This window comes from Thunnus thynnus, chromosome 22 (assembly GCF_963924715.1).
Source record: "Thunnus thynnus chromosome 22, fThuThy2.1, whole genome shotgun sequence".
Classification (NCBI taxonomy): domain Eukaryota; kingdom Metazoa; phylum Chordata; class Actinopteri; order Scombriformes; family Scombridae; genus Thunnus; species Thunnus thynnus.
In genome coordinates, this window is record NC_089538.1 from 8,592,053 (window position 1) to 8,619,860 (window position 27,808).

Consider the following 27,808-nt stretch of genomic DNA (forward strand, 5'->3'; position numbering starts at 1 on the left):
CATATTCAACACTCTGCCTCTGCGTAGGAAATATAAAACATGAGATACACAATGTATTTGTAAGTTATTTATTTTGTTTTCACATTAAAATGATATATTTTTTATTTTAGAAAAAAATTTTTACACAAGGACATCCACATATTATAAAAACACACCTTTAACTACATGTACTCAGCTCAACATGAATTCAAAGTGAACAAACACTTGTGCAGAGGCTGCAAGCTAAAAGACCTTTCCTAAAAACCCAAGACAAGATAGACAGAAATACATTAAATGAAAAATGATTAAAGGCTTCAACATAAAGAAAAAAAAGATAACCCTCAAGCTCATTGTCCTCACTATTAATGGGAAAAGACCCAAACCACTCAATCAAATCCCTGTCTCCATTATTGTCAGTGAGAATTAGACGATACAGTAACAAAAAACATTGACCAAGGTCACTATTTTACATCTCAGATAGATCAGATATTACAGTGTTTAAAAATAGAATATTTATGAATGGGAGGATGTGAGGGTCAAAAAGACTTTCTGTTGCCTCAGGGCAGTGAACTGCAGCAGAAAGTTATCACACTGCTATTATAACTTGCATAGATGCTATAGATCAGTGAGCGCAGGATTAGTAGAGAGCCACCGGTGATAAACCTGCGACCAGTTTTGGGTCTCAACCCGTAGCTTGATAAACCTGACTCGGACATGATGAATGCGCACTGCTGTGCAAGAATAATGAGCCAGTTCCTGACTGCACTAGATCAGGGTAATCTGGTATGATACACACACACACGCACACACACACACATATCAGATCATGGTCACTTTTGGGGACATTACATAGACGTACATTCATTTCCTGGAGACTTACTCTAACCAACCAATGACCCAAAAATTGATGTTTTAACCAATTGGGGACACGGCTTTTGTCCCCAATTGCACAAGCCATCCCTATTCAACTGGTCTTAAGTCTGGTTTATGTCCCTGAAAGTGACTTAAGTCATACCCCCATACACACACACACTGTGATGTCAGTGTGATTAAATCACTAATAGCTTGCGGAGGAGACGATGTGACTCACACAAGCTCTCCGTCTCAACTCACATCTCTCACCCTCCCTCTTTCCAATACTGCTCCTTCTCTCCATAAGACTCCATTTAACTCATTGTCCCTCCATTTTCTCTCTCCTTCTTACTCTCTCTTCTCTTACTCACTTTATCCTTTTTTTTTCTTTCTTTCTTTATTAGGATCTCCATTAACACCAGCATAAGCATTGCCTATTCCCTCTCCACCACACATATAGTCATACACACTATAGCCATATAAACACAACAAACTAAGCAGCTCATCTCATTGATTTAACAATCAGCTACATGCCTTCTCTCTTCCTTCATCTTCCTCCAACCATTTCCTTCTCCATCCTAATATCCTGCCATTATCTTCCTCTCTTTTCTCACCATCCATCTGTCTATCACTCATCCCTTTTTCCTTTTACTACTTTCTGGATTTCTTTTTGCCCTCCACCTCAGCTTGATCCATCTTCCTGCCCTGTCATCTCTCCGCTTTTATTCTTCGCGTCATAGATATCTTCTCTGTCTCCCTCTTCATTTTACAGGATGATATATCATCCCTCGCCGTCTTATTGTTCGCCCATCCGTTCCTTCTCACCTCTCCTGCTCTCTCCTTTGCTGCATCGCTTCTTCTCACCGCTTCATCGTTTGCCCTCCATCTTTATCACCATTCACTTTATCATCCTCTCTCCTGCCTCCCTCTTTCCTTTAAATTCTCCAGTGTTCCTGGTTTTTTTTGTGTGTGTGTGTGTGTTGGAGAGAAAGAGGGCTTACAAAAGTTCTACACTTTTAAAAGGTCAGCGCAGGCCAGATTTTCAATAGACACACACACACTCCAGCATCTTTATAAGCAGTTATTAGTGTACTCCATGGCTTGTGATTATCGATTTCTTCAGCGTGCCAGAAATACCTTGCCAATAAAGCTTAGTGTAGAGATGACTTTCGGGTTTTAATGGTCGGTAAATACAAATAGAGAGAAGAACAGGAGGTGAAGGGTAAAATGGAGAGAGAGATGCGTATGTGGAGAGGAGAGAAAAACATAAACAAACAAAAGGAGAATAAAAATGTCCCACATGGTGCTCTACAGAGTGCAAAGATTTATCTAAGTGCGCACAGAAACGAGGAGTCTCGGAGGGAAGAAATATTGTAGAGGCAGTAAAACGAGAGTGATTCAAAAAGAGGGGAGAGTGATAGAGTTAAAGACAGGATAGAGGTGACAAGCAGATTGATGGAGGTACAAGTAGGGAGGGCAAAACCACGCCTGAAGCCAATATGGAAGTAGTAGTGGAAGTGCAATGCCACTGACAGCTGTTAGATGCTGACTCCAAAAAATCCCTGGCTCCAATAGACTCTCTTTCGAAAAGTGTCAATTTCTCTCTGGAAATTCAAAAGTCATTATGGTCTCAATCACTAAATTCGGGTCCTCTAGTAAATATGCTGGTGTACCTATTGGAAATTATTGCTCCATTAAGATTTGAAGACTTATAGTGGGCTTTGATGTCTATCATATGGGCATTGATTGAAAGTTTGTTGGCCTCCCGCTCTCCCAGGCCCAGCAGTTGTGCAACACTCAGAGTTCCCAGTAAGCTAGTTTTCGCTTCCGAGGAAGCGGGGCGTGTTTCCAGAGCGTGAAAGGCAACACCCCACACTCCCTATTTGGAAGGTCCTCGCTCCAATCCCACCTCTCCATCTTAATACACAGTCTATGGGAGAAACAGGAACCAAAAGAGAGGGAGAGAAGGAGAAGTGTGTGTAAAGTTTAGTTGAAACAGTTTTCTGTGCATCTTTCAGCAAAATGCAGCTGAATCCGGTGCTTCTCAGTTCAAGGACAGCAGACTTCCAGAGAGCAAAAGTGACTGGAGCACACAGATAAATTCACAGCCTTAAATTGTGCAAGTCCCACCTTTGGATTCATTATAGATTAGATTTGAAATCCTGGTCAACCAGTTATCTAGTGACAACTGCACACATGGTCTAGGTTGATTACATATGTTTGCCTCATGTCTTTGTCCACTTAAAGGCTGTGAATCAATCTGTGTGCTCCAGTCCCTTTTGTTCTTTGGATGTGTGTAAAGTGTAATTAAATAATTTATTTTACCTTAGTTTGTCCAATACTTAAAGCTGCAGTAATCAATATTTTTATATTAACAATGAGTCAAACTCCTATGTGTAATGTGAAAGGTGTAACTTGGAGTAACAAACCCACAAAGAAATGTTGCTCAATTTTGCTGTTTTCCTTGACTCAACAGTGTTTTAGTGTCTTTTAGCACATTGTTTCGGTTTTACAGCCGGTTTTGCTTCACTCTCACAGCTCTCATCAACATCATTTCCAGCCACGTGGCAGTTTTTTTTTTCAGCAAAAAAGGCTCTGATGAACCTACTTTACACTACCTGCCAGCACCAAGCAGCAGACAGACAAAGTTAGCAACTAGCTAGAAGACATAGTGGATCTGCTTATCCTAAAATCGCAATTTTTACATTTCTGTTTATGTGCAGGTTAAATAGGATGCAGTGTGTAAATAATACAATTTTATTTTTTCGCTTTGGAGAGAGCCAATAGCTTTTTCCCACTGCTTCTAGTCTAAGCTAAGTTATACATGTTCCAACTCCAGATAACACACGCCACATCAATCTTCTTATCTCACACTCAGAAACAAATAAATGTATTTCCCAAAATCTTGGACTATTCCTTTAAGTGATTCCTTTTGTGATAGTTAGTGCACATAGCAGCTAACAAATATTAAAGTACCACTTGATGCACAGTAATATTCTTTGTGGCTCAGTCACTTTCCTCGCTCTAATTTCCCCCGATGGTCAATGATTACAAAAAACTCTCACAACCTCCAGGTAATAAACACACTTGCGCCGGTATTGTGAGTGATTGCTAAAAGACGGATAGACAGATGAAGGGGACACAGGAGGAGAGTGAAGGTGTCAGAGGAAGATGAATAGGTTCAGGTAGAGGCAGTAAATGAGAGCGCAGCAGAGAGGGAGAAAGATGGATGGACGGAGGAGGGGGGCAAGGCAGAAAGACAGACAGAGACGGAGTCGGGGGGGAAAGAGAGACGGATGAATCGCTCTGAGAAAAGACAAGAGGGAGAGGAAAGGGCAAGAGGAGGTGGGAACAGAGAGAATGAGAGCAAATGATGGCTTGAGGGAGGAAAGCAAAACAAATAGGACAGGAGGAACAGAGGAAGGAACAATGGATGAGGAGAATGGTTCATATTTGGTAAGGCCAACTGTTGGCATCCTGGGTGGTGAATGGAGGGATGAGAGGAGGGAAAGAGAGGAGGGAGCGAAGGAGATTGAGGGGAGGGAAAGAGAGGAGTGATAATTTTTCCTTTGCCAGGGGCAGAGAGAGAAGAGTGTGTGTATATGTGTTTGAGCCTTTGGCAGGCATTCACATGCTAGCTTGGCAGCGGTTGGCATGACGATTATATATATCCAACTGCTTAAAGGCCCTCACCTTGAGCCACTAATGCCAGTCAGTCGAACCAAGGTGCCATTACGAGCACGCACAGGACAGTACTTTCACACATATATATTTGTGAGGACCACCACTGACTACCTTTATTCTCCAGCCACTAAGTTTTTCACAAGCAGCGTTTCATCAGTGGTTCTTTCATTACAAACTCACGCTGTGCAGCCAAATATTGTTCAAAGCCTCAGAGCTGTATCTTAAATTCTGGAGGAGATCAAGGCTGGGCCAACCGTGCAAATGGGGCAACAACCCCGAGTTCTCTGATCTCCAGAGGCTCTGAAAGCTGCAGGCTTATTGTGTGTCAAATGGTTTGTGATTATTTGATTAAAGTTTTGTTCAGAACATGCAGAATATGCAGGATTAAGTCAGTCCCATGACTGCAATGGATGACAAAATCCATTACAATCATGAAATATACATCTTGAAGGGTAGAGGATGACCCCTTCCCAACAAAATGCCATGTTCAATCAAATTAAAATTTGCTTATATAACATTTTTTATCTTTTATCTTGCTTGTATTTTTGAAATATCGTGAACTATAGTTCCTGTATCTCAGAATTCTCATCATTTCTTTATTTTCGGTACAATTTTAGCCACATTTTCCCTCTCCTTTCACCTGCAGCTGTAAAAGTCCTCTCTGTCCGCCACAACTATCAGAACTGTTTGAAATTAAGTTTGCAATATTAACCCCTCTTAAGGTGGCTCTAGCTTATTTCATAATCTTGAGATCTTGAAAAGAATCCCATGTGTCAAAATTTAGACCTTCATTATTTCAGAATTATGCTTTCTTGTAGCATATTCCTACATTAATTTGCTTTCATGGGCGATATGGCCAAAAGTAAATCAAATCTCTTTCTCTCTGATTAATGATTTTAATTGATTTTTGTTTGACTGCGCATAGTCAATGCAGGCCTGAAACAACATATTTTTAAAATTATCTTACATAGTAGCCTATAGCTTAATATTACATACCCAGCAGGGACAAACTGTACAATGTAGAATCTGGAAACTGTTCAGTTGACTTCAGACCTCGTAACCAGAGTTGATACCTGATCAGCAAAAAAAAAATTGAGAGCACAGACCAGTGTGCAGAGTCATTTTCAGTTTTCTCCTTCTCGTAGATGCGACCGTTAAATTCATTACAGCTAGCCACCTGGAGTCACGGTACTACATATAGTGTAACTATCACTTCACAGTTTATGTGACTGTCATGACTCAAAACAGCTAATGTAGCCCGCTACCATCTATGTTACTTTTTGACTAAAAGTAATCTTTTTGTGCACAACTCAGTTTTGTCAATGTAGACATTTTACGCCTCATGCAAAAACAAAAAATCCAATTAATCTAGTCAATATAAGATATCACACAGCCCCGTTTCAGTCAAATTATCACACAGTAAACCAGGGGGCGACTATTTTTCCAGCGTAAAACCATGTGTAGAAATGCAGAAAGAATGGGGGAACGAGAGGGTTAATAGGAGCCCAACAGCTCTTTTTTTTCTGCGGCTAGGAGGTTAATCTGACCATGGTGTCATTTATTAAAATGATGCAGCCATAATTACAAGGAGTGGGATTGAATAGTTCAGTGTAAACATATTTCTTTAATGAAGAGCTGGAATAAACTGATGCAGAAGTCGTAAAGCTGTATGTTAAATTAAACCTATTGTAACATTTTTAATCCAAACAACATGAATGCAAATGAAACTGATTGTGTTAGGGTGATTTAGCGTGTGTTATGGCACTCTTCAAATAGCTTGGTTCTCTATGGCAGCTCCCTATTTGACCAGAATATAAATATATGATGAGAGATGTTAAAACATACATGAGAACAGATGAGATGGGAGAGAAAGAAAGAGAGAGGAGGGGGTATAAAAGAAGAAGGGATGACAACAGAGGAGGAGGAGGAGGAGGAAGGACAAGTGTCTGTTGCTCATTTATCTCTCTTTGTGTTCAACACTGGTTATTTTTCATCATTTTTCCATCCAGTATAAAGATGGAGAATGAATAAGGATTAATTAAGATGAAGTAATGTCTGCTTGTCTGGCTATTTATCTTTGCCTTTTTGTCTCATTTTTCACCTTTCCCTCCGTCTCTCCAGCTCGTCGCAGCCGTTGTTTTCCATCTTTGAAAATCGTTTTCCCACCATGCATTTTGCTTGCCACGTCTTTGTTTTGGACTTTAATCTCTCCATCTGTTGGTCCCTGTTGACTGATCCATCCTTCATCCTTACACTTATTGGTCCGTTTTTTTATTTCTAAATTTCCCCTTTTTGTTTACTCTCCCAAACCCTTCTTTTTCTTCTTCTTTATCCTCATTTCCATCCATCCATCCATCTCTGCGTGCATCTCTCCTCCCTGTTAATGTATAATTAAAAGCTAGTAAAAGGGTTTGCGGTAGGGGGAGAACAGAGCTGCCACTCACAACATTTAACTGTATTTTCTGAAACACAACAATGGGAGAACAGGGTGGCCATTATGCATCTTCATCACCACGACAACCCCCTAATGACAGCTTCAAGCTGTAACACTGTCAAGCTAAAGAGTCTTAGATTGATGTTGTGTACTGTATGCAGTTGTTTACAAGTTGTGCTATTATACGGTCATTAAAGTCCAAAAAATTTGTTCATAAAAAATCCACTTTACTGATTTCTGTCACCAGTAGGCAGACTGTCACAGTTCCTTATTTATGTAAAAATTGAGAATATTATAAGAATAACATGAGAAAGCAGAAAAAGATCTCTCTCTCTGGTTGTACTGCATCTGCAAAGCCAATTAGTTTTACAAGCATGAGGTGATTCAGTCGCTGTGAAAATCTTAAATTTCTGCTCACTTTTCACAAACTAACACCTGCCAGTTTCTCATGCCTGAAGGGCTAAAATAATCACTCTTCCTATGTATGAATAATAATTAACAAGCTAGTCGTCACTGTTCAGGTGACGTTTCCTCGTCTCTTTCCCGTTTCCCAGGACTGAGCTGTACCCAGTATGCTTGCTGGGAAAGATGCGAAATGGCCAGCAACACAAGCTGTTACATAAACTATTACATAAAGTGAAAGTGTTTGGACAAACCCCTGACCCATGATGAGCGAGCCACATCAGAAAACTCTCAGTTGACTCACGGACTCATGCGCTCTCATGAGGACGGGCGGTTCCCTTTTGGAAGAAAACTGTGAGCGTCCTCTGGATCCAATCCAGCTGAATTCTTTCTTTCTGAATGGACACAAATTACACGAGGAGGCAAAGATAGCTGACAGAGTGTTGGGTGATGGCATGACTGGCTGCGTGTCTCAACCTACCTTAAATATTCAGTGTGACAGTGTGAATCAAATTCTGCAAAAGTGTTAATGAAGTGTACATTGCTATGAATGTATTATGGTGATTTAATACCGTAGAGTTGATTCACACCTACATGCACGATGTACTTACTGTATGTACCAATTCACATCCTTTCCTTCATTTTTTTCTTATTTCCTTTCAAATTTAATGCCATCTTCCTCTCTGCTTCATCTCTTCTGTCTCATTTCTCCTTCTGCTCCCTCTTGAAAAGTGTTAAGTGCAGCCTTGTCCTCGTGAGACCCTCTCCATCAAACACATCACATACGCGACAGAGGTAGAAAGAGAGGCGGATGTTATGCAAACATTGGCAATTAGGACACATAGAGAAGTAGAGAGGAGCAGCACTTCTTACTCTCCTGCTCGAAATATGAACATATCAGAGAAAATTGTAATGAAATAACACATATCTGCAGATTACATCCTCCCATGTAAATCCAATGTAGAGTCATAGGCCTTCTTCAATGTCTAAACCCATACATGCAAATGAAGCATGTTAAATTTGAATTGAGATGGAGGGTCGAGGCGTTTGCGGGGGATAGATGATGATCAGGGGAGAAATGCAAGTGTCTCGTGCAACTGTGCAGACTGTGCAGTGTACTGCTGCCACTCTGCATGTGTGTACATGTATGTGTGTGTCAGCTCCGATCTGATCCACTCTACTTTTAACCCGGTGGGAGAAGTAGTAGTACAGGCCCATCATGTGGGCGTCGTTTGAGATCAAACCTCGTCAGAAGCTTCCTCCTCCCTCCTTCTGAATCCAGTCCAGTCTTTTTTTCTCTTCACTCAGCCAGTTTCTCACCAAAATCATCCCTTGTCTTCATTTTTTTTATCTGTTCCCTTAAGATTTTACTGTCTCACCAATCTCTCCAGCTGTTTCTAATTACCTTTATTCTCCTCCTTCCTTTCACACCTCCCACTCTTTTCTGTTTCTCTCCTTCCTCCTTCTTTTTATCCCATTCTTCCTTCATAATCCATGCCATTTTTGTCTCCTTCTCTTCTTCCTCTGCCTCCCTTCTTCTATCCTTAATTTCTATTTATCTCTTCCTCTTTCAGTCTTTTCCTTCCTTCACCCTCATCCCTCTCCTTCATCCTCTCCTCTGTCCCCTTTCTCTCTTCTACTCCCAGAGGATAAGAGTAGCTCCTCTGGATTACAGAGCATCATGCAGATTTGTGTGTGTGTGTGTGTGTGTGTGTGTGTGTGGTAATGTAGCATGATGTGCTTAATCCTGCGCAACTTAATGCAGATACGAGAGCATTAGCATGTACGTTTGTGTGTGTGTGGTTGTGTGCGTGTGTGTGTGTGCATGCATGAGAGTATGTACTTTGTGTATTTGATACTCCATTTCATGTCTTCCTGTCTCCATGGTTTCCATGCCAACCATACATCCTCTATACTGTACCGCCTGTAAGTGTTTCAGATTCTAACAGCCCTCCATCCTCTCTCATCTCTCTTTCCTTCAGTTCTTGTTCCTCTCTTTCCCAGAGGCCAGTAGAGGGTGTAGTTCAGGAACTACAGGCTGAGCTGAGGTTCTTTCAGCTCTCATTCATGAGTTTAGAGAGGACTGAAACTGTTTGTGCTTCTACATCAAGGCGATCTGAGGGATCATTGATGCCTCTGGTGTAGGAATTGCATTATAGCTGTTATAGTTATTGTTGTGCATTACAAATTGTACATATATTCTGGTTTGCTGAGGTTTTTCTAATGTTTACTGTACTGTAAGAGATTTAATTTATTATTTTATTGCTGTTTCAATCAGGCATCAGTTGTTGTTTTTTTAAAATTAATAATAGCAAATAAACATTTATACCCTCAGTAACAAGCAACCCTTATATGTTCCTTTATCTTACAGGTATAAAATGAAGAAACTATATTCAAAAACATGGCAGTTTAATCTTGCGTTGTGAAGAAACGTTGCCCACAATCAGTCGAAGGTTTTAAAATAATACACAAAGTTTCATTCATCTGTCTTCAATTTGATAAAAAAAAAAATCTCAATACAAGCTTTCAACCACATCATCTCGTGTTCTTCCTCAGCAGAAGGGGTTGCTCAGTTGTTAGGGAGATGGTTTAGTTGATACCATGTGACCGATCATAATGGATTTTGATCATGAGGTCGTATACGGGGCGCAAATCGTGATCCCTTCGTCAAACTACTGTTTCCAAGCTGATGTGACTGTCCACCACTGTTTCTTGCCTCCCTTATAACCTTTCTCGGCAACCTGTATCATTTTGACGACGCATCTGACTTCCTAATTTCAACAATCAAAACTTTTTGAGTCAAATGTGCCCTAAAGTAGCATCAGTAGCAACTGCTCCCATGTAAACAAACACCAGCTCCAAAACTCTTTGCAACAACAGTTTTAGTTTCATTCTGGAGACTTTGTTGTGACTGTATCTATAATGTAAAACCAATCGTGTCCTGGTTGTAATCTTGTGTCTTTTCTCTGTTTCATTCTTGTGTTTTTACAGTGTCAGAGGGTCACTTCATATCATAGCCTAATCCTTCTTTCATTCTATATTTTCCTCCGTCCCTCTTCAAATCATGTTATGCATCTATCCATCTCTGTCTGCCCACACACACCAGAGATGCAACTTTATTACTCACCACAGCTGGAGACCACTTAGCACGAGTGTGTATGTGGGAGAGATGGAGTGTGTGTCTTGTGCACTTTCTCATTATGCATTCTGTGATATCATTAAGAGGGCTAATATCTTTCCCCTTAAGAGCTTTTTATCTCACTCTCTCTGTTGGCCTCCCTCAAACTGTTTTGTTTGTGTTGCCTCCGCTCAGACGAGATGAGCTGAACGAAGGTTTTTTTTTTTTTTCCAACCTACCTGCCTGTGTAGAAGTGTGTGAGGGTGTGTGCGACAGAAAGAGGAGATACAGACTGAGTCATATCATTTGATCGCGCACAGCTGTGCTCTACATTTTTACCTTTCTGCACTTAATACTATCCGTAAAAAACAAATCCCACTAACCCCAATGTTAACACTTGTCACACTGATTTATTAACTTCTGAAGTCATTCCTGATAGTGTAACAGCTGATAGTGTAGAATTACATTAACATTTGAAGCGTTTTAGCAGAAAGAAGCCTCAGTTCTTAGATTATCAATTAACAATTAACCAAATGGGTCAAAGCTCAAACAAGTCATTTGTGTTTGCAGTCTGAGGTACATTCAATGCATATGCAATCCAAACTAAAATACAACTTAATTTCAAGAGAGAGAGAGATCATCTGTCATCTTTTAGCTGCTAGTAGCAGCATTTAGCAAGCTCGTTGTTGGAGGTAGGAGGTTTAGCTCTGTTTGAAAAAGGCAATGCTTGTAGAAGCAAATTGGACAGTGAAAACCATGAATTTAAGGACAAGTAGATTAAGAAAATAGGCGTTCATTCTATCCGAGGGAAGCACCACGACAAGTGCTTATTTTTGCAATTACTATTACTACTGACACCAAACATGCCTATTTTAAACCAAACTGTCCCCAGAGCTCAGAAGTAAGCACCACAAGACTAGAGATGCACAGATCAAACTTTTCTCATCCGATACTGATTCTGAATGTTGCTCCCATATGTTACTAGCAGAAACACAATTTTGTAATGACACTGACAACTGACTGTGGATCGGTCATGTCAAGGCTGATCCGCTTAAAAAGATCAGTATTGCCACTGATACAAATCCAGGCATATCAGATCTGTGCATCCCCACACAAAACTGAACCAGCTGATATCAAGCTTTCTGCAGAGTAATTGTAGAATCATTGACACCACAGGAGCAGACGAAGGAATCAGCAACTTTAACCGTCACAAACTCATACTGTACCCCAGTAAACTATTTAATCAAGTCTTAAATCAGTGTCACATCTTTTGTGCCCAGATTTAAAGAATTTACAGCACCTCTCAGTCCGTCTTGAAAGATTCTTGGATGTATTTACACTTTTGACATTAAGACCAAGATGCATTAGATGACTAAGGGCGTTTTCAGACCTGCACTTTTTAGTCCAGTTGAATCGGACTCTGGGTCGTTTTTCCCTCTTGGTGAAATTAGTTTGGGCAGGTCTGAACACAGCAGGTTTTAGAACTTAAATATCACTCACTTAATCCAACCTTCCTGGAACTGTGACAATGGAAATTTTGTTAGTGTACCTCTAATCCTGTAATCCTGTGTTGTTGATTTTTTTTCGTTGTTGTTCCACAGTACAGCCCTGCTGGTCGGTAAAGGTCTTTTCAAAATAAATCTCCTCCTCCTCCTCATCTCTCTTTCCACCCATCTGACTTAAGAGTCAAGCAGCAAGGACCACAGGGCTCACTTTAGGATAGCAATGGCCTTATGGCCTGCATTGTTGTTCAATTTTTTCACTTTAAACTATAACATTTTTACAATCTCAGTTTTATTGTGTTGAGGCAGTTCTCTCACAACTCTCTGTGTGTTTGTGTGTGAAAGAGAGATTTAGAGGTTCTGCCAGAAGCAGAAACGGTAAAACTGGAGTGTGTATATAAATCAAACTCACTCAAGAAAATGAGTTGTTGCTGCTGCAAGACGCTCTCTCTCGCTCTCTCTCACACACACACACACACATGCTCACAGCACCCAAAATTATGGTAGGCAGCCTTTCATTGCCTGAAAACACACATAGGCACACACACACACAAAAGCACAGGGCGTCCAGTGGTTGTAAATCAAAAGTAGAACTGGAGCCAGAAGAAAATGGAAAGAGATGGAGACAGAGATATAAAGAGGGATCGTGTCCATTAAGTAATGCTATGAGGTCTCAGCTAATCAAATCAAACTGTCACTCAATCATTTACTTTGAGAACAAGTTTAGAGCCACGAGCACGCACACGCAAACACACACACACTCTGCAGCAATATAAAACTTATCCATTAAATTGATTTACAGCCGTCTTGATTCTGTTTGGGGCTTTTCAATCAACAATACCTTTTGTTGACCTTTTTTCACTCTGTCACTCCTTTTTTTTCTCTGCCTTTCTCAGTCTCTATTTCTGGCAGTGCAAGTTCTGTGTTCATTGAACTTGGTATGTGTGTGTCCGTGTTTTATGTCAGTATCTTGACAGTCCGGGGCACCGAGGCTACTGTCTGACAGAGGAACTTTCTGGGGAGCAGGTGTCAAAAAGTAACAAGGTAGAAATATAAAGAGAAGGTAAGACAGAGAGAGAGAGAAGAGTGAAGAATGAAGTAGTGTGTTGCATATACTGTAGGACTGTAACAACATCCTTTCAATAGAAGAAAAAGCTTTTCTGGATTATGGATAAAGTGGAAAAAAACAATGCAAATTCACAATGACATGGTTCCCCATTCAGTGCTGAAGATTTAATCTAGTGAGAAACCACAGATATCTCAGAACAAGTTATTCAGGGTTTTGTTGCCTTTGAATCCAAGAGCACAAGTTGGCAAATAGCAAGTCCAGCTCCATCAGAAATAAGTGACAATTTTTAAAAGAAAATCAAATCACAGCTCACAGTAAACTTGGACATGTAAGCTTAAAACCATATAATTGGTTTGTCAGTTTTAGCCATGCTGGTCACATAGCTCTATGGATGTTAATGTCAGTCTGCAGGTTGTTTGTTCCACCACTTTTTTTCCAGAGTGATTTCAACTTGAGTGGTTTAACTGATGATGTCTTATGTGGTATTTATTGTGCTGTTTTTTTGTCATCTAGTCCCCTTCTATCTTTACATCAAGGACCACAATGGAAATAAGTCTTGGAGTTTATTCTGCCATCCTTTACATTTTTGTAGTCATGTGTGAGTTCATGTCCCCCATCTCAAGCTGTAAAATAATCTTAACTGAACTTAAAAGCTTGTCCTCACACACAGTAGGCTACTGGACCCCTATTAAAAGTCCATGGGACCCGTATAGAAGAATCTTCTAGTTGCTGACTCTCAGTTCTTGGGTGTTGGAGCACAAGTACTCAAATGCATCACAGATGAACAGTTTTCCAAACACTCCCTGTTTTAACTACATAGACGATCATGGAAGGTGTTAAAGGTCCGATCCTTAATATAGATTACAGATACAATATATGCACGAGTATAATTGAAGGCTGATGCTGGGATAGACTCTAGCCATGTTTATGTGATGAGAGCTGGAAAAAAAATCAGCAAGTGAGAGAAAGGCATGAAGAAGGGGCTAAAAAAGGACGGACAAGGGATGAGATGGAGATGGAGAGAGATGAGAGTGCTGCTACAACCAGCACCGACTATGAATAATGAAAGCACTACAGTCAGTGTGTGTGTGTGTGTGTGTGTGTGTGTGTGTGTGTGTGTGTGTGTGTGTGTGTGTGTGTGTGTGTGTTATATATGTTGTCTGCATGTGCTAATTGGCTAGATTAGTGCATCCATATGTTTATGAATCCCCCAAGTGTTTACTGGGAACATGTTTTCATGTGTACCATTGTTGTGTACACTGGACTGAATTATGTGTGTGTGTGTGTTTGTATCTCATGTGAAGCATGAGTGTACTTTATGTGTGGGTGGCTGGCTGTCTGTTTGTACCAACAGCAATCTATGTGATTTGTATAATGTACAACATGAGACGCATTAAGGGCTTGTCAACTGTGTGTGTGTGTGTGTGTATAATATGTATGTGTGTGTGTGTTGTTGTAGGAAATATTATTTGTCTTTGTGAACTGTGTGTGTGTATTGTGTCATAACCCTTCACATGTCAGGGAAGATGACACTCCACTGAGATGTCTTTCTTTCTGTCTCTTTCTTTTTTCTTTTTTGCTCCTTCCATCTCTTTCCCTTTCCTCTTCCTCTTTTTTCCAAACTCTCTTTTTCCTTTCCTCTGTCTTTCATCTCTCCCTCCCCCACTCTTGTAATTTTGTTTAGTTTATTCTATATGGAGGCAGTTTAGTGTTAGTTAATGTATATTATAATGCTACCGGCATTAACGACAAATAAAGGGAAAAAAATAGTAGATGTAGGTGTTGTTTTTCCTCCTCTGCTTCACATCCAACTAAACAATATTTTCATATTGTTTACAGCTATTGTTGGTAGTTGGCCACTCAGGCTGACACAATGCTGGAAATAGTAAAATCCGGCCAGTTCTACCCACTGTTGCTGTGACAGCTCACCAATGAAAAACAATGCACTTCCACCTCTCCACACCTCCATCACTCCCTCTCACATCCCTCCTTCCTCCCTCCTGTTCTTCTCTGTTGAACCGAGAAGCCTATTTGCAGCTTCAACATGGCTGACAGTGAAGCATATGATGACACAACCAGGTGGAAGTGAATGCTCTGTCTTCCTCTCGACCTGTCAGATACAGATGGGTTGTGGAGATGAAGATTATATACTCTGTGTAAAACTGATGCGATTTTCATGAAAGCACCACAACCGATCAACATGTCATGTGCGTTTTGGTGGTTTGGAGGTTTTCTTTATCTGCCAATACTGAATGAAATTAGCATAACAACACCAATTACACAGCAGTGAAATACTTTCAGTGTCAGTTCTACAGTGGGAGTTACTGCAGACTATCAAAAACTACAAGCACAATTAGGGAATAAATCACATTTCATTTCTAGTATGACTCTTAGCCGGTGTTTCCTTTGTTCCCCTAGTATGTATGTATATATATTGTGGCACTTCACATATTCAGATATTTTGTGGTGCTTATAATGACAGTATATTATCATCCACATACTCTTGGCATCTCTCTCTTCCGTTAATTCCTGTTTTGCCTCGACACTGTCCGCTGTCCAATGAATGTGAAAACGCCACAAAGGAAATCGACAATATTACACTTGAGTTAATATCCGTCAGTATACTGTATTCAGTAATGTGCAGCATCCCTTAGCATAGGACTTACATAATGTAGAAGCTATCTTTCTTCCCATTATTTGCAAATTGGCTTTTCTGCAAGTGATATAATGACACCGTATGTAACATTATCTTTTACCTCTTTGTCCAATGTACAGTATCTACATTTAAATTAAGCAACAGTCTGAAATCACAATAATACAATACTGTTCTGATAACAGTGTCATCTTATAATCTTAGTCTTGGCTGTGTCTGAAATCTCTACCTTGTTCAATCATTCACTACTCCTGATATAACAGACACTCAGTAGTGAACTATTGTGAGCATTGCTCTGTGCGGTTTGCGAGCAGAAACTAGATACTACTGGATACTACTTTTTTGTTCCAATACTATTCATAGTAGTGCATAAATTTCACGCTCAGAGTTCAAACACTCAAATATAATGGCAGACAGTTAATGCAGTGCATTATGTAGTAAATAGGGAGTGATTTCAGATGCAGCCTTAGTCTACTAAATCACTGCTCACCCTGCACATACGGCTATTTTTGAATATGCCCACGCCTTCTTTTTTTTTTCTTTTTTTTTCCAATTTACTTGTTAGGGTCCAGTTGAGGCATGCATCTCCTCAAAACTATGTGCGTTGCATTTTGGGTCTCTCCCCTGGGTGCTCCTAATTGAAAATGTCTCAACTGTGGCTGTGCTGCACATTGCATTCCTGTCAGCTTCAGAAAAAATGTTCTCAGCTAGCGCCTGGGGGGAAAGTTAGCAGCCTCATGCAGTTTCCTACTGAGCAATGTCAACGTTGGCATCAGTCTTCATCTTTGCATAGGGTTCTCAACATAATTATGTTCATTTTTTGCTTTTAGTGATATAATCTCTTTTGTCACTTAAGGTCAGTTAGCTTAAAGTGGTACTATTACTTCAGATAGTATAGAAATAAGGACAATGTAGAAGTCCTTACCCATGCAGCTGTCTGCTCTGTACACATTGTGAACACCCTCTTATTATGAGGAAGATCATGAAGCTAAATAGGTTTATGATGTTGAATACACTCACAGAGTCTCATCTTTCTCTTTTCTTTTTAACAGGAAGATCATCGAGGTGAAGATTATTGATGACGAAGAGTATGAGAAGAACAAGACCTTCATCATTGAGCTGGGGGAGCCCATCCTGTTGGAGATAGGACAGAAACATGGTGGGTTTACCTGCCTGTCTACTTTGTGTGTGTGGGCGGGGGGGAACAGGGATAAGGACAGAGTGACAGACAGAATGGAGTCTTTATTTAACTGCCACCAGTCTCAGACCTCCTGCACACCTATCTCTTTCAAACAGGGCGAGACCTGCATTGATTGTCTGAAGCCGTCTAATCTAAACTGAGATTAACTGAGGAAACATTTAACTTTGAACTACGAAGGACTTGGCTCGGAGAGGATTTGAGAAGCAGTGGGCTCGAGATGTGAGGTGTTTTTTGAAGTGACGTCTTCTTTGTCACATTGTGTCGGATCACACAGACAGTCAGGAAAACAGGAATAATAACTTATCCCTGATCAGTACTGGGTCCACTTCATTACCATATACATAAATAGGTTTAACATTGGAATAAATAGCCTGAAAGCTTCCTTGTTTGCATGTTTACTCTGGAGTCATAATTAGAAATATTTCAGGGACTTAAACCGTGAGAAGAGAGCAGACTGAACACAATTTGCAGTTCATTCCTCCCTAATGACCAATTTTGATCACGTTCCCTTCTCCATGGCAGTTCTGCCCTGCCATTTCAACTCTCTGAATCCACAAAAACACCATGAATCTAAAACATCTAAGACTTTCAGTGTATTTTTCAAAAATGTTGGATGCTTTAGTTGTAAAGTTAAAAAGCCTCATTATCTCTAGCAGGTGACTCAAGGTGATTTCTGTAGTTTGTTCTGCTTTCACAATTCTGTTGAAATAAATTCCACATTTTCGTATACTTCCCATACTGTATATCTAATTTCTAGCACACAAAGTATCTTGCTCTTTCACACATATACATAAATTCATCCCACTATACAAAAGTAGGGCTGCATCTAATGATATTTTATATTATCAATTGATTTGACCTTACATTCTTTTCTTATACTCATAATACTTGGACTAACTAGCTCTGCAAGACAAGAAGAATTCTGTGTCTTTGTTTTCGTGTTTTCTACATGGATCATCAGTGAGTGAGGATGCTAACATGGCTGGGACCTGTAAGCTTCAGCCTCAAACTCTTACCACGATAATAGCCATCAAGGGAATATTTCAGACTCTTTCACAGGGTGCTCATTTTCAAACAAGTTAGCTGGAAAGAGTAAGACGTAATCTAGTGTCAGCATTTCCAGCCGACTCATTGAGCTTACATTAGCTTGATTTTCTAGCTGGCTGGACACGTTGTTTAAAAAAATTACAAATAATTGTTAATTGGATGGAGTTATAAATCTGCCACTGTAGTCATTATAAACTGCATATGTGCTGTGCAAGAACGAAAAGGCAGGCCTGGCACCAGGATGAATTGATGAGGGGGCTGTTAAAAATTGCGAGGGGGCAATTTTTTTCATAAAATAATATTCATTGATTTAATCATGATTTAATCACGAAAGGCGCTGTCCATGGTTCTGAAACAACAGATAATTGATAGTCACATGTATCTCAGCCAATAATTTTGTTGTTTTTGCTATTTTTCTATAGACACATAAAGCTTAGAGGGGACACAAAATACAACTGGGGGGCTAAGCTCCCTTAAAGGACCAGTGTGTAGGATTTAGTGGCATCTAGCAGTGAGGTTGCAAATTGCAACCAACTGAATAACCCTCCCCATCCAAGCATGTAGGAGAACCTGCAGTGGCCACAAAACTCATGAAAAACGCAAAAGGCCCTCTCTAGAGCCAGTGTTTGGTTTTTCCATTCTGGGCTACTGTAGAAACATGGTGGAGCAACATGGCAGGCTCTGTGGAAGAAGACCCACTCCCTATGTAGATATAAAGGGTTCATTCCAAGGTAACGAAAACACAACGATTCTTATTTTCAGGTGATTATACACTAATGAAAACACACTTATGAATATTTTATTCCATTTCCAATAAATATTTGATCTGCCAATAGATCTGCCAATAGATTCCCCCAAATCTTACACACTAGTCCTTTAAGATCCCTTGTGGCACCGGGCCATTGAGAAGATGCAGCAACAGTATGTGAGGTGGATGGTGTGTAGCTAATGGTAAATAGTCTAAAATTTCAAAAAAATACTACAGAATGCTCATCATAATTTCCCAGAACCCAAAATGATATCTTGAAATTGCTTGATTGTCCCTACATAATCGATAAGCAAACCTTTTTTTGAATCATTTCTGTCAGTTGATATGATACGCATGCTTTTGCCATCCACTTCTTTTCACCTGTTAGTAAAGAGGTTCAAGCATCCCTTCAGTACAGGTGTCCCAACCAACCGGTAGAAGTTGTTCACAACAAGGGCATGATCCCTCATCAGGTTTCTACAGTACGTGCCAACAGTAGCTGTTGTATTTGATGGAGCGCCAGCCAAGTTAGAAACCCCCCCAGCAGGGATTGAAACCCCACTCTCCATGGTGGTCGACGAGTGTTTTATCTCTCGCTCTCTCTTACACACATACAGAGTCCTCGTGGTGGAGCGAGGGTCCACACTCTACATGTCAGACATGAGGAGCCAACAGCCCGCGGCATGTTTCCTTACAGAGGAAATATAATTGGTTTTATAACACTGTCACATAGCAAGTGGACCGACATTTACACACGCTCAGCCACACACATACTGTATCACGTACTGTACACTGCTTTTCAATTACAGAAAATCTACAGTTGACTCAATTAATGACTGTCACTGTGTGTGAAGAGTGAGCGAGGAGACATATGGATGAATGGTGTTATGTGTGGTGGAACATATGATAATGGAGAGATAGAAAAAGTCGTTTCATGGGGGAAAATTGAAATTACTTTATATTTGTAATTACATAGGATGCTTGATAGCTTGGATTTGCCATGTGGCACATCAGGGTTTGAATATTAGCATTTACATTATGGTCTTTCATGATTGCTTGCACATGTTCACTGAAATGATACCCCAGTTTCACAAAAGAAGGCCAATGATATAAATAAATGACATGATTTGATTTCAGATGGCTTACAAACACTGATGAATCAGACTTTATGGAGATTGTTGATGGCAAGGTTTTACGGTTGGTGTAAAAGCAGCTGAATAATGCTTATAGCTTTGTGAAATCTAGTTAAGAGTTCATTTGCTTCATGACATTTTGTTTACGTAACATCATGATGTAAGTTTTTTCTTGGGAGAAATAAATAAAGCAGTGTTTGGCTAATTGTTCTTCCATCCGAATCTTCTCAGTCTAAGAAAAACATGTCGTTTTGTCCTAATGTGACCAGTCAACTAGTGAACTGAACAGACAGTACTGTCCAGTTTCCAGGGATTTCTCAATTGAAATGCAAAGGACTTCAGTTATTCCACACAGTCTATTTCATAAGTGAAGGCAGCAGTATGTCAGTGAGTGAGTGGTTGGTAATGAATTTTTGAAAACAGCGGGATGCCAGGAGATGAGTCAACTTCTGATTGTAGATAATACCTTACTGCTTTCAGACTCTGCATTTAACACCTTGGAACGAGGACTGCATAATAATACTGAGATAATGCAACTTATATGTGGCATTTTTGCCTGCTTTGATATGTAAAATGACTAACTAGTAGGTTTACAGTTTTTAAAAAAGTGACTAAAAGTCAAAATTTCAAAAACATGTGCATGGAAGCAATGAAAGCAGGTCCTTTAAAACAGTTGATGGTGAAGTATATAATAAAATAACGTTACCTTCATTTTGTGAATCATGTATGACATCTTTGACCTTTTAGCCATCAACCACACCAAAAATTAAAAAACAAACAAAAAAAATATAGTTATAAAATGCCATATTCACTACAGGAAATGACATTGCACTGCCACATCTTATTCATAATGTCTGATGCAGTGTTTGTTTGTAGTATTTGTTTTGCTGGTTGGTTAAATGTTATGTTGTGTTATGCAAGTGAAATAGTACACGACTTGGGACACAAGATAGAATTTATAAAAATATTCTGGTAGTCAATTGAAACCAAATCAAATACTGGACCTGAGGTCCAAATTTTAGTATAAATGTTAATGTCATCAATTGTCACATTTCCACCTTAATTGATAGTTGGTAGGAAGTTACAGCATTTAATCTTCCACATTCCCCATAATACTTAGCACATGATCTCAGTATTCTTTTTGGCAGCTATAGCCCTGCGTTGAACATGTTTCTACTGTAAATATAAGATAAAAGTTCCTATATGTGGGTTGGTACTGTATAACCTCTGTACAATTACACCAATCCTATTGGCTTGCTGACTGATTCATGGCTTCCTGCGGTCTCCTAGGCGACTCCAATGAGAACAAGCCGTTGGTGGGAGCAGAGGAAGAAGAGGTGGCTAAGATGGGCTGTCCCAGCCTGGGTGAACACACACAAGTAGAGGTGATCATAGAAGAGTCCTACGAGTTTAAGGTAAGTGTGTTTGTGCACATAGTATATGTACGTGTCATTAACAGAAATGTGTGTGTGCATGTGAGTGTGCCCTTACTGTATTTTACTTTAAATGTTGTACCTCAGAAACATTTCAGAACATATCAGCAGTTAATCTGTATAAATATTATAGCGTAAACTGACTTAAAGTGAATGTCTACTGCTTGGCTCCAGAGGATGAATGATTCATTTTGTTCACATGTAATTGACTCTCTAATGAGATGCTTGTCATTTTGATAGCAGACATGCAAAAGACGACAAATAATTTATTTAAAGGGAGCTGTCATATTGTTTTTGTGCAAAACAGACCTTAAAAGGAAGAAGCACAATCTTGAGCTGCGAGTAAATGCTTCACCATTCCTCCAGCAATTAAAAAAATGTACTGGCTCTGTCATTTTCATAAATATTGTATGATATTTATAGAAGGAGTACATTTTCAAATTTGATCAGTTTGTAATTTAGCCCTCAATCATCTACATTATTTTGCTTCTCATCTGTGATTTTATCTTGAAAGTGTAACCAATCACACTGTGTATGTTTGTTGCAGATTTAATTTGCTCATTTGTCCATTTGTGTCATTTTGTATGTGTGTGTGTGCGTGTGCAGAGAGCAGTAGATGAGCTTGTTTGGCGTGCTAAAAAGGTTATATGTCTTTCTTATTCTTTAGTCTGTCTGTGCATGCATTTCTCTGTCTACTACTGTACCATACTGAAATGTTGTAATAGTGTCTGGGTCCAACACCACATCCCAATTTATAAATCCCTCAACTGTCATCATACATTGGGATTAATTTGTGATATTTCTTATAGAGACTGCTGATGTACAGTGAACTCTGTTTTTTTATGTCGTCTTTTAGTTATGGAATAGAACGATTTTTGTCCTCGCCGAGTCCTGTCAGCTAAGTTATGATAACGACTGCTGGTGCAATGCTCCATAGTTGCTGTGAGGAGTTTTGCATCAACATCTTTCATTATTCCCCGTACTCTCCGCTTTAAACAGGAAACTCAGCCAGCCTGCCTGAAGGTTTTTCCTAGATTTCACGGGGAGCCTCAGTTGAATGCGGCATCGCAGTCGATTTCACAGCAACGTATTAATTAGCACATTCTGTACCTTGAATTTTTCAGTGTTATGCAGTAGTGACTTTTTACATTTATCTTTGCAACATGGGAGCTAATTGAAAGGCTTGAAATCAGCATTTTCCCCTTTCTGTGTGGCTGTGAGTACATTAACAACTTGAGGGTTGTATCTTTCCTGTTCTGCCTTGTCTGTATGCACTTGCATGGTGGCTCTTGTGTATGTGTGTGTGTGTGTATGTGTGTGTAGAGTACTGTAGATAAGTTGATCAAGAAGACAAACCTGGCCTTGGTGGTGGGAAGCAGCAGCTGGAGGGAGCAGTTTGTCAGTGCCGTGACTGTCAGCGCAGGTAAAAGACACACACACACACACACACGGGACATGAGGCATCATTTAGATTTATGAACAGAGGTTTTGGCTGACATCTCTCTTGACTTTATTTTGTGAAGGTGATGGATGATGAGAACATACATTTCTTGAAAGTTTGCATTAGCATTTTGTTTTGAATCTTTTCATGCATTTATTTTAATTTATTCATAGATTTCTTGTTGTGCAGGTTTCACTGTCACTTATCTTAAATACCCAATATATACTATTTTACCTCAATTAACACAACATAGAGAGATCTTGTTCTTTAGACTTACTTTATAAGATATAGTTAGACAGTTTGGAAATACGCTTCTTTGCTTTGTTGCCGGTAGTTAGATGAGAAGATCAATACCACTCTTTTATCTGTCAGCTAACTACAGTATGGAGCTACAGCCACAGGCTTAAAGACTGGAATCAGGGGAAACAGCTAGCCTTGCTCTGGTAACAAAATCTGCTTGCTAGCACCTCTAAGGCTCACTAATTAACATGCTACAAATGATGAAATATGTATGAATTACAAATGATGTATAATTGACGAATTATGTACAAATTAAACAAACAAGATATAACATATTGGACAGAGCAGCTGTATCCCCCTTTGTCTAGTCCTTATGCTAAGTTAAGCTAACCATCTTGGCTCCATCTCCATATTTAATGGACAGATATTGGAGTGGTATACATCTTCTCATCTAACTCTTGCCAAAAAAGCAAACAAGTATATTTCCCAAATGTTGAATTATTCCTTTAATCTGCTTTTAATTCTTGCTCAAGTTAAACTTTTGCCTCTAAAGTCCCGTCTGCATCACTCACTTTGTTTGCTTCCTTTTACTTTTCCTGCATACACACTGTATATTTTTTGTTAACTCACCTTTCTCTTCCTCCTTTCAATCACCTCTCCGCTCCTCCTCTCTATCGGTCTCTTCGCTCTCCCTCAACATTCGAATCACCTACCCCATCCGAAGGAGATGATGACGAGGAGGAAAGCGGCGAGGAGCGACTGCCATCCTGCTTCGATTACATCATGCACTTCCTCACCGTCTTTTGGAAGGTTTTGTTCGCCTTCGTCCCGCCGACAGAGTACTGGAATGGATGGGCCTGCTTTTTTGTCTCCATATCACTTATCGGCGTCCTGACGGCGGTCACTGGCGATCTGGCATCACACTTCGGCTGCACGATAGGGCTGAAGGACTCGGTGACAGCCGTGGTGTTTGTGGCTCTGGGCACGTCGGTGCCAGGTGAGGCAGAGTGGGAGGGTTCTGGTGTGTGTGTTTACAGAGTGATTGTTTTCTGTGTTTGCCATGTTACACACTTTTTTCTTCCCATGAAACTCGAAAATTCTGTTCAAACGGAAAAACCTTTTCAAAGTCTTGACTTTGGTTAAAATTTTAACTACCAAAAATGTACTCCAGTGGATTCATTTTTGGTTCCGACTGACAATATTGTTACTATAACTTGATTTGAGCACCCCCTCTGTTTCTCCCTGACTCCCTTCTTTTTTTAAACTCGGGGTCATGATTCAAATCGCAGGGTAGCATACGGAGTGCAGAGGTAAAAGCTCAACCTTTTGACTGTCCAACCATTTGCTGTCACCATAGCCGCATCCATGAAGAGCGAGAGCTAACGCAAGCTAAACCCTCTCCTTTCTATAATGTGGGACAAACACAACACTGAGTGTGAGGGGGCTGCTGATGACTCAGGAAATAGCATCAATGAAACGTAGCGTCTAGCGGGAACCAGTGCTAACATTAGCAAGTTAAGCTAACTGGTTTCTAATTTCCAAGTGGAAGCTAGTTAGCATAGTTTGCTAACTTCCACTTTCTGAGTGAAATACAAACTTAACAGCAGAATGGATCCTCCTAAATAGGACATAACCAATGAAATGGGTGGGAAAAATCCTCGTTTCAACTTTTGTAGGATATAAACAGCTGTGACGTGCTCTGATCAGTAGAACGCCACAGAGGTTGACAGCATATTTCAATCAGTCAACCTCTGCCAAGGGAAATGTCTAATCAGAGGCTTGAAGTTTATCCACTGTTTCCACAAATATGCTAAAAAACGGTTGTATCCTCTTTTGAAAAATGAGTTACGATTTAAATTATTCACAAAAGTGAGACTTTAAATTAGTTTGACTTAAAATTTGACAGACGTATTCGGCAGTAAACATATAATAAGATGCACATTTTCCCCAAAATTCAGATGTGACAGATAACTGAATAAACAAATTAAAGGAGGATGAGTGATCCTTTCTCCTCCATCTGATTTCAATAGCAGCCGCTCTCAGTGAGCCAGCTGGAAATCAAAATTGAATTGTAAACCCCGGCTCCATCACAGCCTTCAGCCTCAGCTTGTCTCCGCCCGGAGGGGACGCATCGTCCCAGAGCTTTAATTCAATTCCCTTCCTCATTCCTCTCGTCAGCCGTTTTATTATTGCCCCTCCGTATGATTTATAGAAATAGCTGCTTTGCTCATTCCAGGCGGTATCTTTGAAGACTTGTGGCAAGGTGTCTGGAAAGTAGTGTTTGAATCAATTTCTTTGGCAGCAATATAATGTTGTGTTGGAATTGGAAGCAGTAAACACGGATTTGATATCCATTATCAGTGTGTGTGTCCTGTCACAAGACATGTTGATGTTAATTTGCTTGCTGTTCTTGCTTCTCATTTTCCCTTTCTGATTCTCACGTTCACTGTTTTTTCTCCTTTCTTTCTCTGTGTGACTATCTGTTCCTCCCTCACACTCTCTTCCACCTCTCTTATCTGCTCCTCTTGCTCTCGTGCCCCATCCCGGTCAATTTATTATTCTGACTTGGTGATACTTTCCTCCTCTCTCTCTCTCCCTCCCTCTTATTGGATGTTGTGTTTTCACTATTGTATCATCCATCATTCTGACCTGTGCGTGCTGTGATACCAAGGTGTGTGTGGGTGAAATAGTGTTTGCACTGCCGAGGTGATGCAAGTTTTCGTGCGGCAGGTCATTATAACTTCCACTGGGAGTTTGTGATCCCCTGTGTGTGCGCGTGTGTCCGGGTGTGATTCATGTCTCCTTAAAACTTGTTAGAAACATTCACCTGCTCTCTTGTTTCTGATATGCACCCTACCCTCCTCCTCTCGCAGCCCCCCTCCACATTTATAACAGCATTTCTGCATTATTACATCGGAGACACGCTAGAGGATTATCGGGCCAATTTACACCATATTTGCAGATTCAGGCAATTAAGGGGGCAAATGCTGATCAGAGGATTGGTTTAAGAGTCATGAAGTGCTAAATGTTTCTAGTAATGTGAGAGCTTTACATAGTTTATGTGTAACCATCTGAGCCATCAAGATAATATGTGTAATGTTTGATATCTGCATTGGTGGAAGATTATTTTGCTCTAGCCAATCAGTAGCTAATGACATATAGTGTTGTGCTACCAATTTCATTCTCAGGTGACTTGAAGCCTTAGTAGCTGTTGTTAAGACCAGTTAACGTTTTTCATGCATGAAATGTGCCTGATGTAAGAGTTTCAGTATTTCTGTGTAGGTCTACAACAATTTCTACAGCTGCACTGATCTCATCTGCACTTCTTGGTATTTTCATTTTTCTGTGGCCTTGTTTCTGGATCTGACCAGTATAGAGCAGTGACACATTACTCACAGCAGTTACACATTGCAGAGCTTGGCGCAGAGGTTAGACATGTTGGGAGCATGGATGTATAAGGAGAACTGGATACAGCGTCGGAGGCGGGGCCCCGTTCATTCCTACGAAAGTTGCTCAGTGGAGCATGAAGGCAAAAAAGTTCAACTTCTTCAGCATTGCTTTTGCACCTGTTGGGTTCATAGAGGAGGCACACTAGTGACCTTTGCCGGTCAAGCTGGCTACTTCTTGTTTAGCCACTTTGGCTAACTTGAATGGGGACAAAACAATTCAATCGTGCAGCTCTTCTAGACATTCGAAATGTGATTGGACTGAATGCATCAAATTCAATGTAAGTCTAAGGGAAAAAGTCTTTTTGGGCCCAATAGCATCACGTGACGTTGTAATTACACGGTTTGGCTGCTATGTCAAATTGGCTTCATAGCCCGGTGCTGTTCCTGTGAGGTTGATTGGGAGGGGTAAATTTCTGCAATGAGAGGAGGAATTTTAAGAAAATTTCTCAATGATTGAAGCACCACAAACAGATTGTACCGTATGTTGCTTTGTAATTTGGGTGAACTGATGAAAGTGAGAGAAATATTGATATACTTGGTGAATGTACTGTATGTGATGCAATGGGTTTCTAAATATGGGTATGATCTTCTGTGTTGCCAGTTGTTTGCAGAGTGGAGGCAGTAATATACAGTTTCATGACTCACGTGCCCGCCTGTCAACACACACAAACTTTTCATTTATTTTGTGTGGTCTATCACCGACAGGATTGCAGTTCAGCCCCGAATAAGTTTGGGGGATATTTTTCATGTTGGGATATGAATTTCAACTAATCTTGCTGACATTCAAATGAGAATTGAGACTCATCTCGACCAGCTGGTCTAAAAATAGAAATAAGCCGAGACAGGCATACAATAACTGGCAGCTGTTTCCCTGGTGTTCCCTGCCAACCCAGTTGTAGAGTCTCTATGCTTTTCATCCAATTTCTCCTCAAATGTTCAGCACCAAAGAGCTCCACTTATGTACGCCTACATCATTTTACAGCATTTATTACATTTCTTCTATCATAGGCTGATGCCAATATACAACTACAGAGTACAGAGGAGGATTTATGTTTATTTTTCAGGATATGCATGAAAAAACGAGTGAATGTGAGGGAATGAAGGAAAATTCCGGTATTTTTCAACCTGAGCTATATTGTCTCAGTTTTGACTACCCTGACTATGGGTCAAGCTAACCTTGGGAAACTCAACTCTGGCAAAACATTGTATACTGGGGGAAGCAGCACAAGCTTTTGATATAAACCTCAGTCTGACAGCAGGTAAACACAGAAATTAGCCACATGGATTAGCTATGTTTGCTAACTGCATCAGGATCTGCCTGTTGTAGTTATGCAACCGGAATTAATCTCATCCATAGACATATCTAGATTTTTCCAAGACCCTCATTAATAATTCCCCGTCTTTGCAGCAAAGTTTTTGTCGT

The 27,808-nt window shown here is 40.2% G+C and overlaps 1 protein-coding gene across 3 annotated transcripts in view; it reads left to right on the plus strand.

Annotated features, from left to right (window-relative positions):
- The window catches only part of slc8a4b (solute carrier family 8 member 4b), a 101,735-nt gene that overhangs the window by 70,227 nt on the left and 3,700 nt on the right, over positions 1-27,808 (plus strand). For 2 of the 3 annotated variants that reach the window (XM_067579555.1, XM_067579556.1), the window contains exons 12-16: positions 16,746-16,852; positions 21,113-21,237; positions 21,862-21,897; positions 22,579-22,678; positions 23,661-23,933. In XM_067579555.1, coding sequence (XP_067435656.1) covers positions 16,746-16,852; positions 21,113-21,237; positions 21,862-21,897; positions 22,579-22,678; positions 23,661-23,933 — 641 coding nt within the window. The remainder of the gene's footprint in view (positions 1-16,745; positions 16,853-21,112; positions 21,238-21,861; positions 21,898-22,578; positions 22,679-23,660; positions 23,934-27,808) is intronic. The other variant, XM_067579557.1, reaches the window with a different exon arrangement.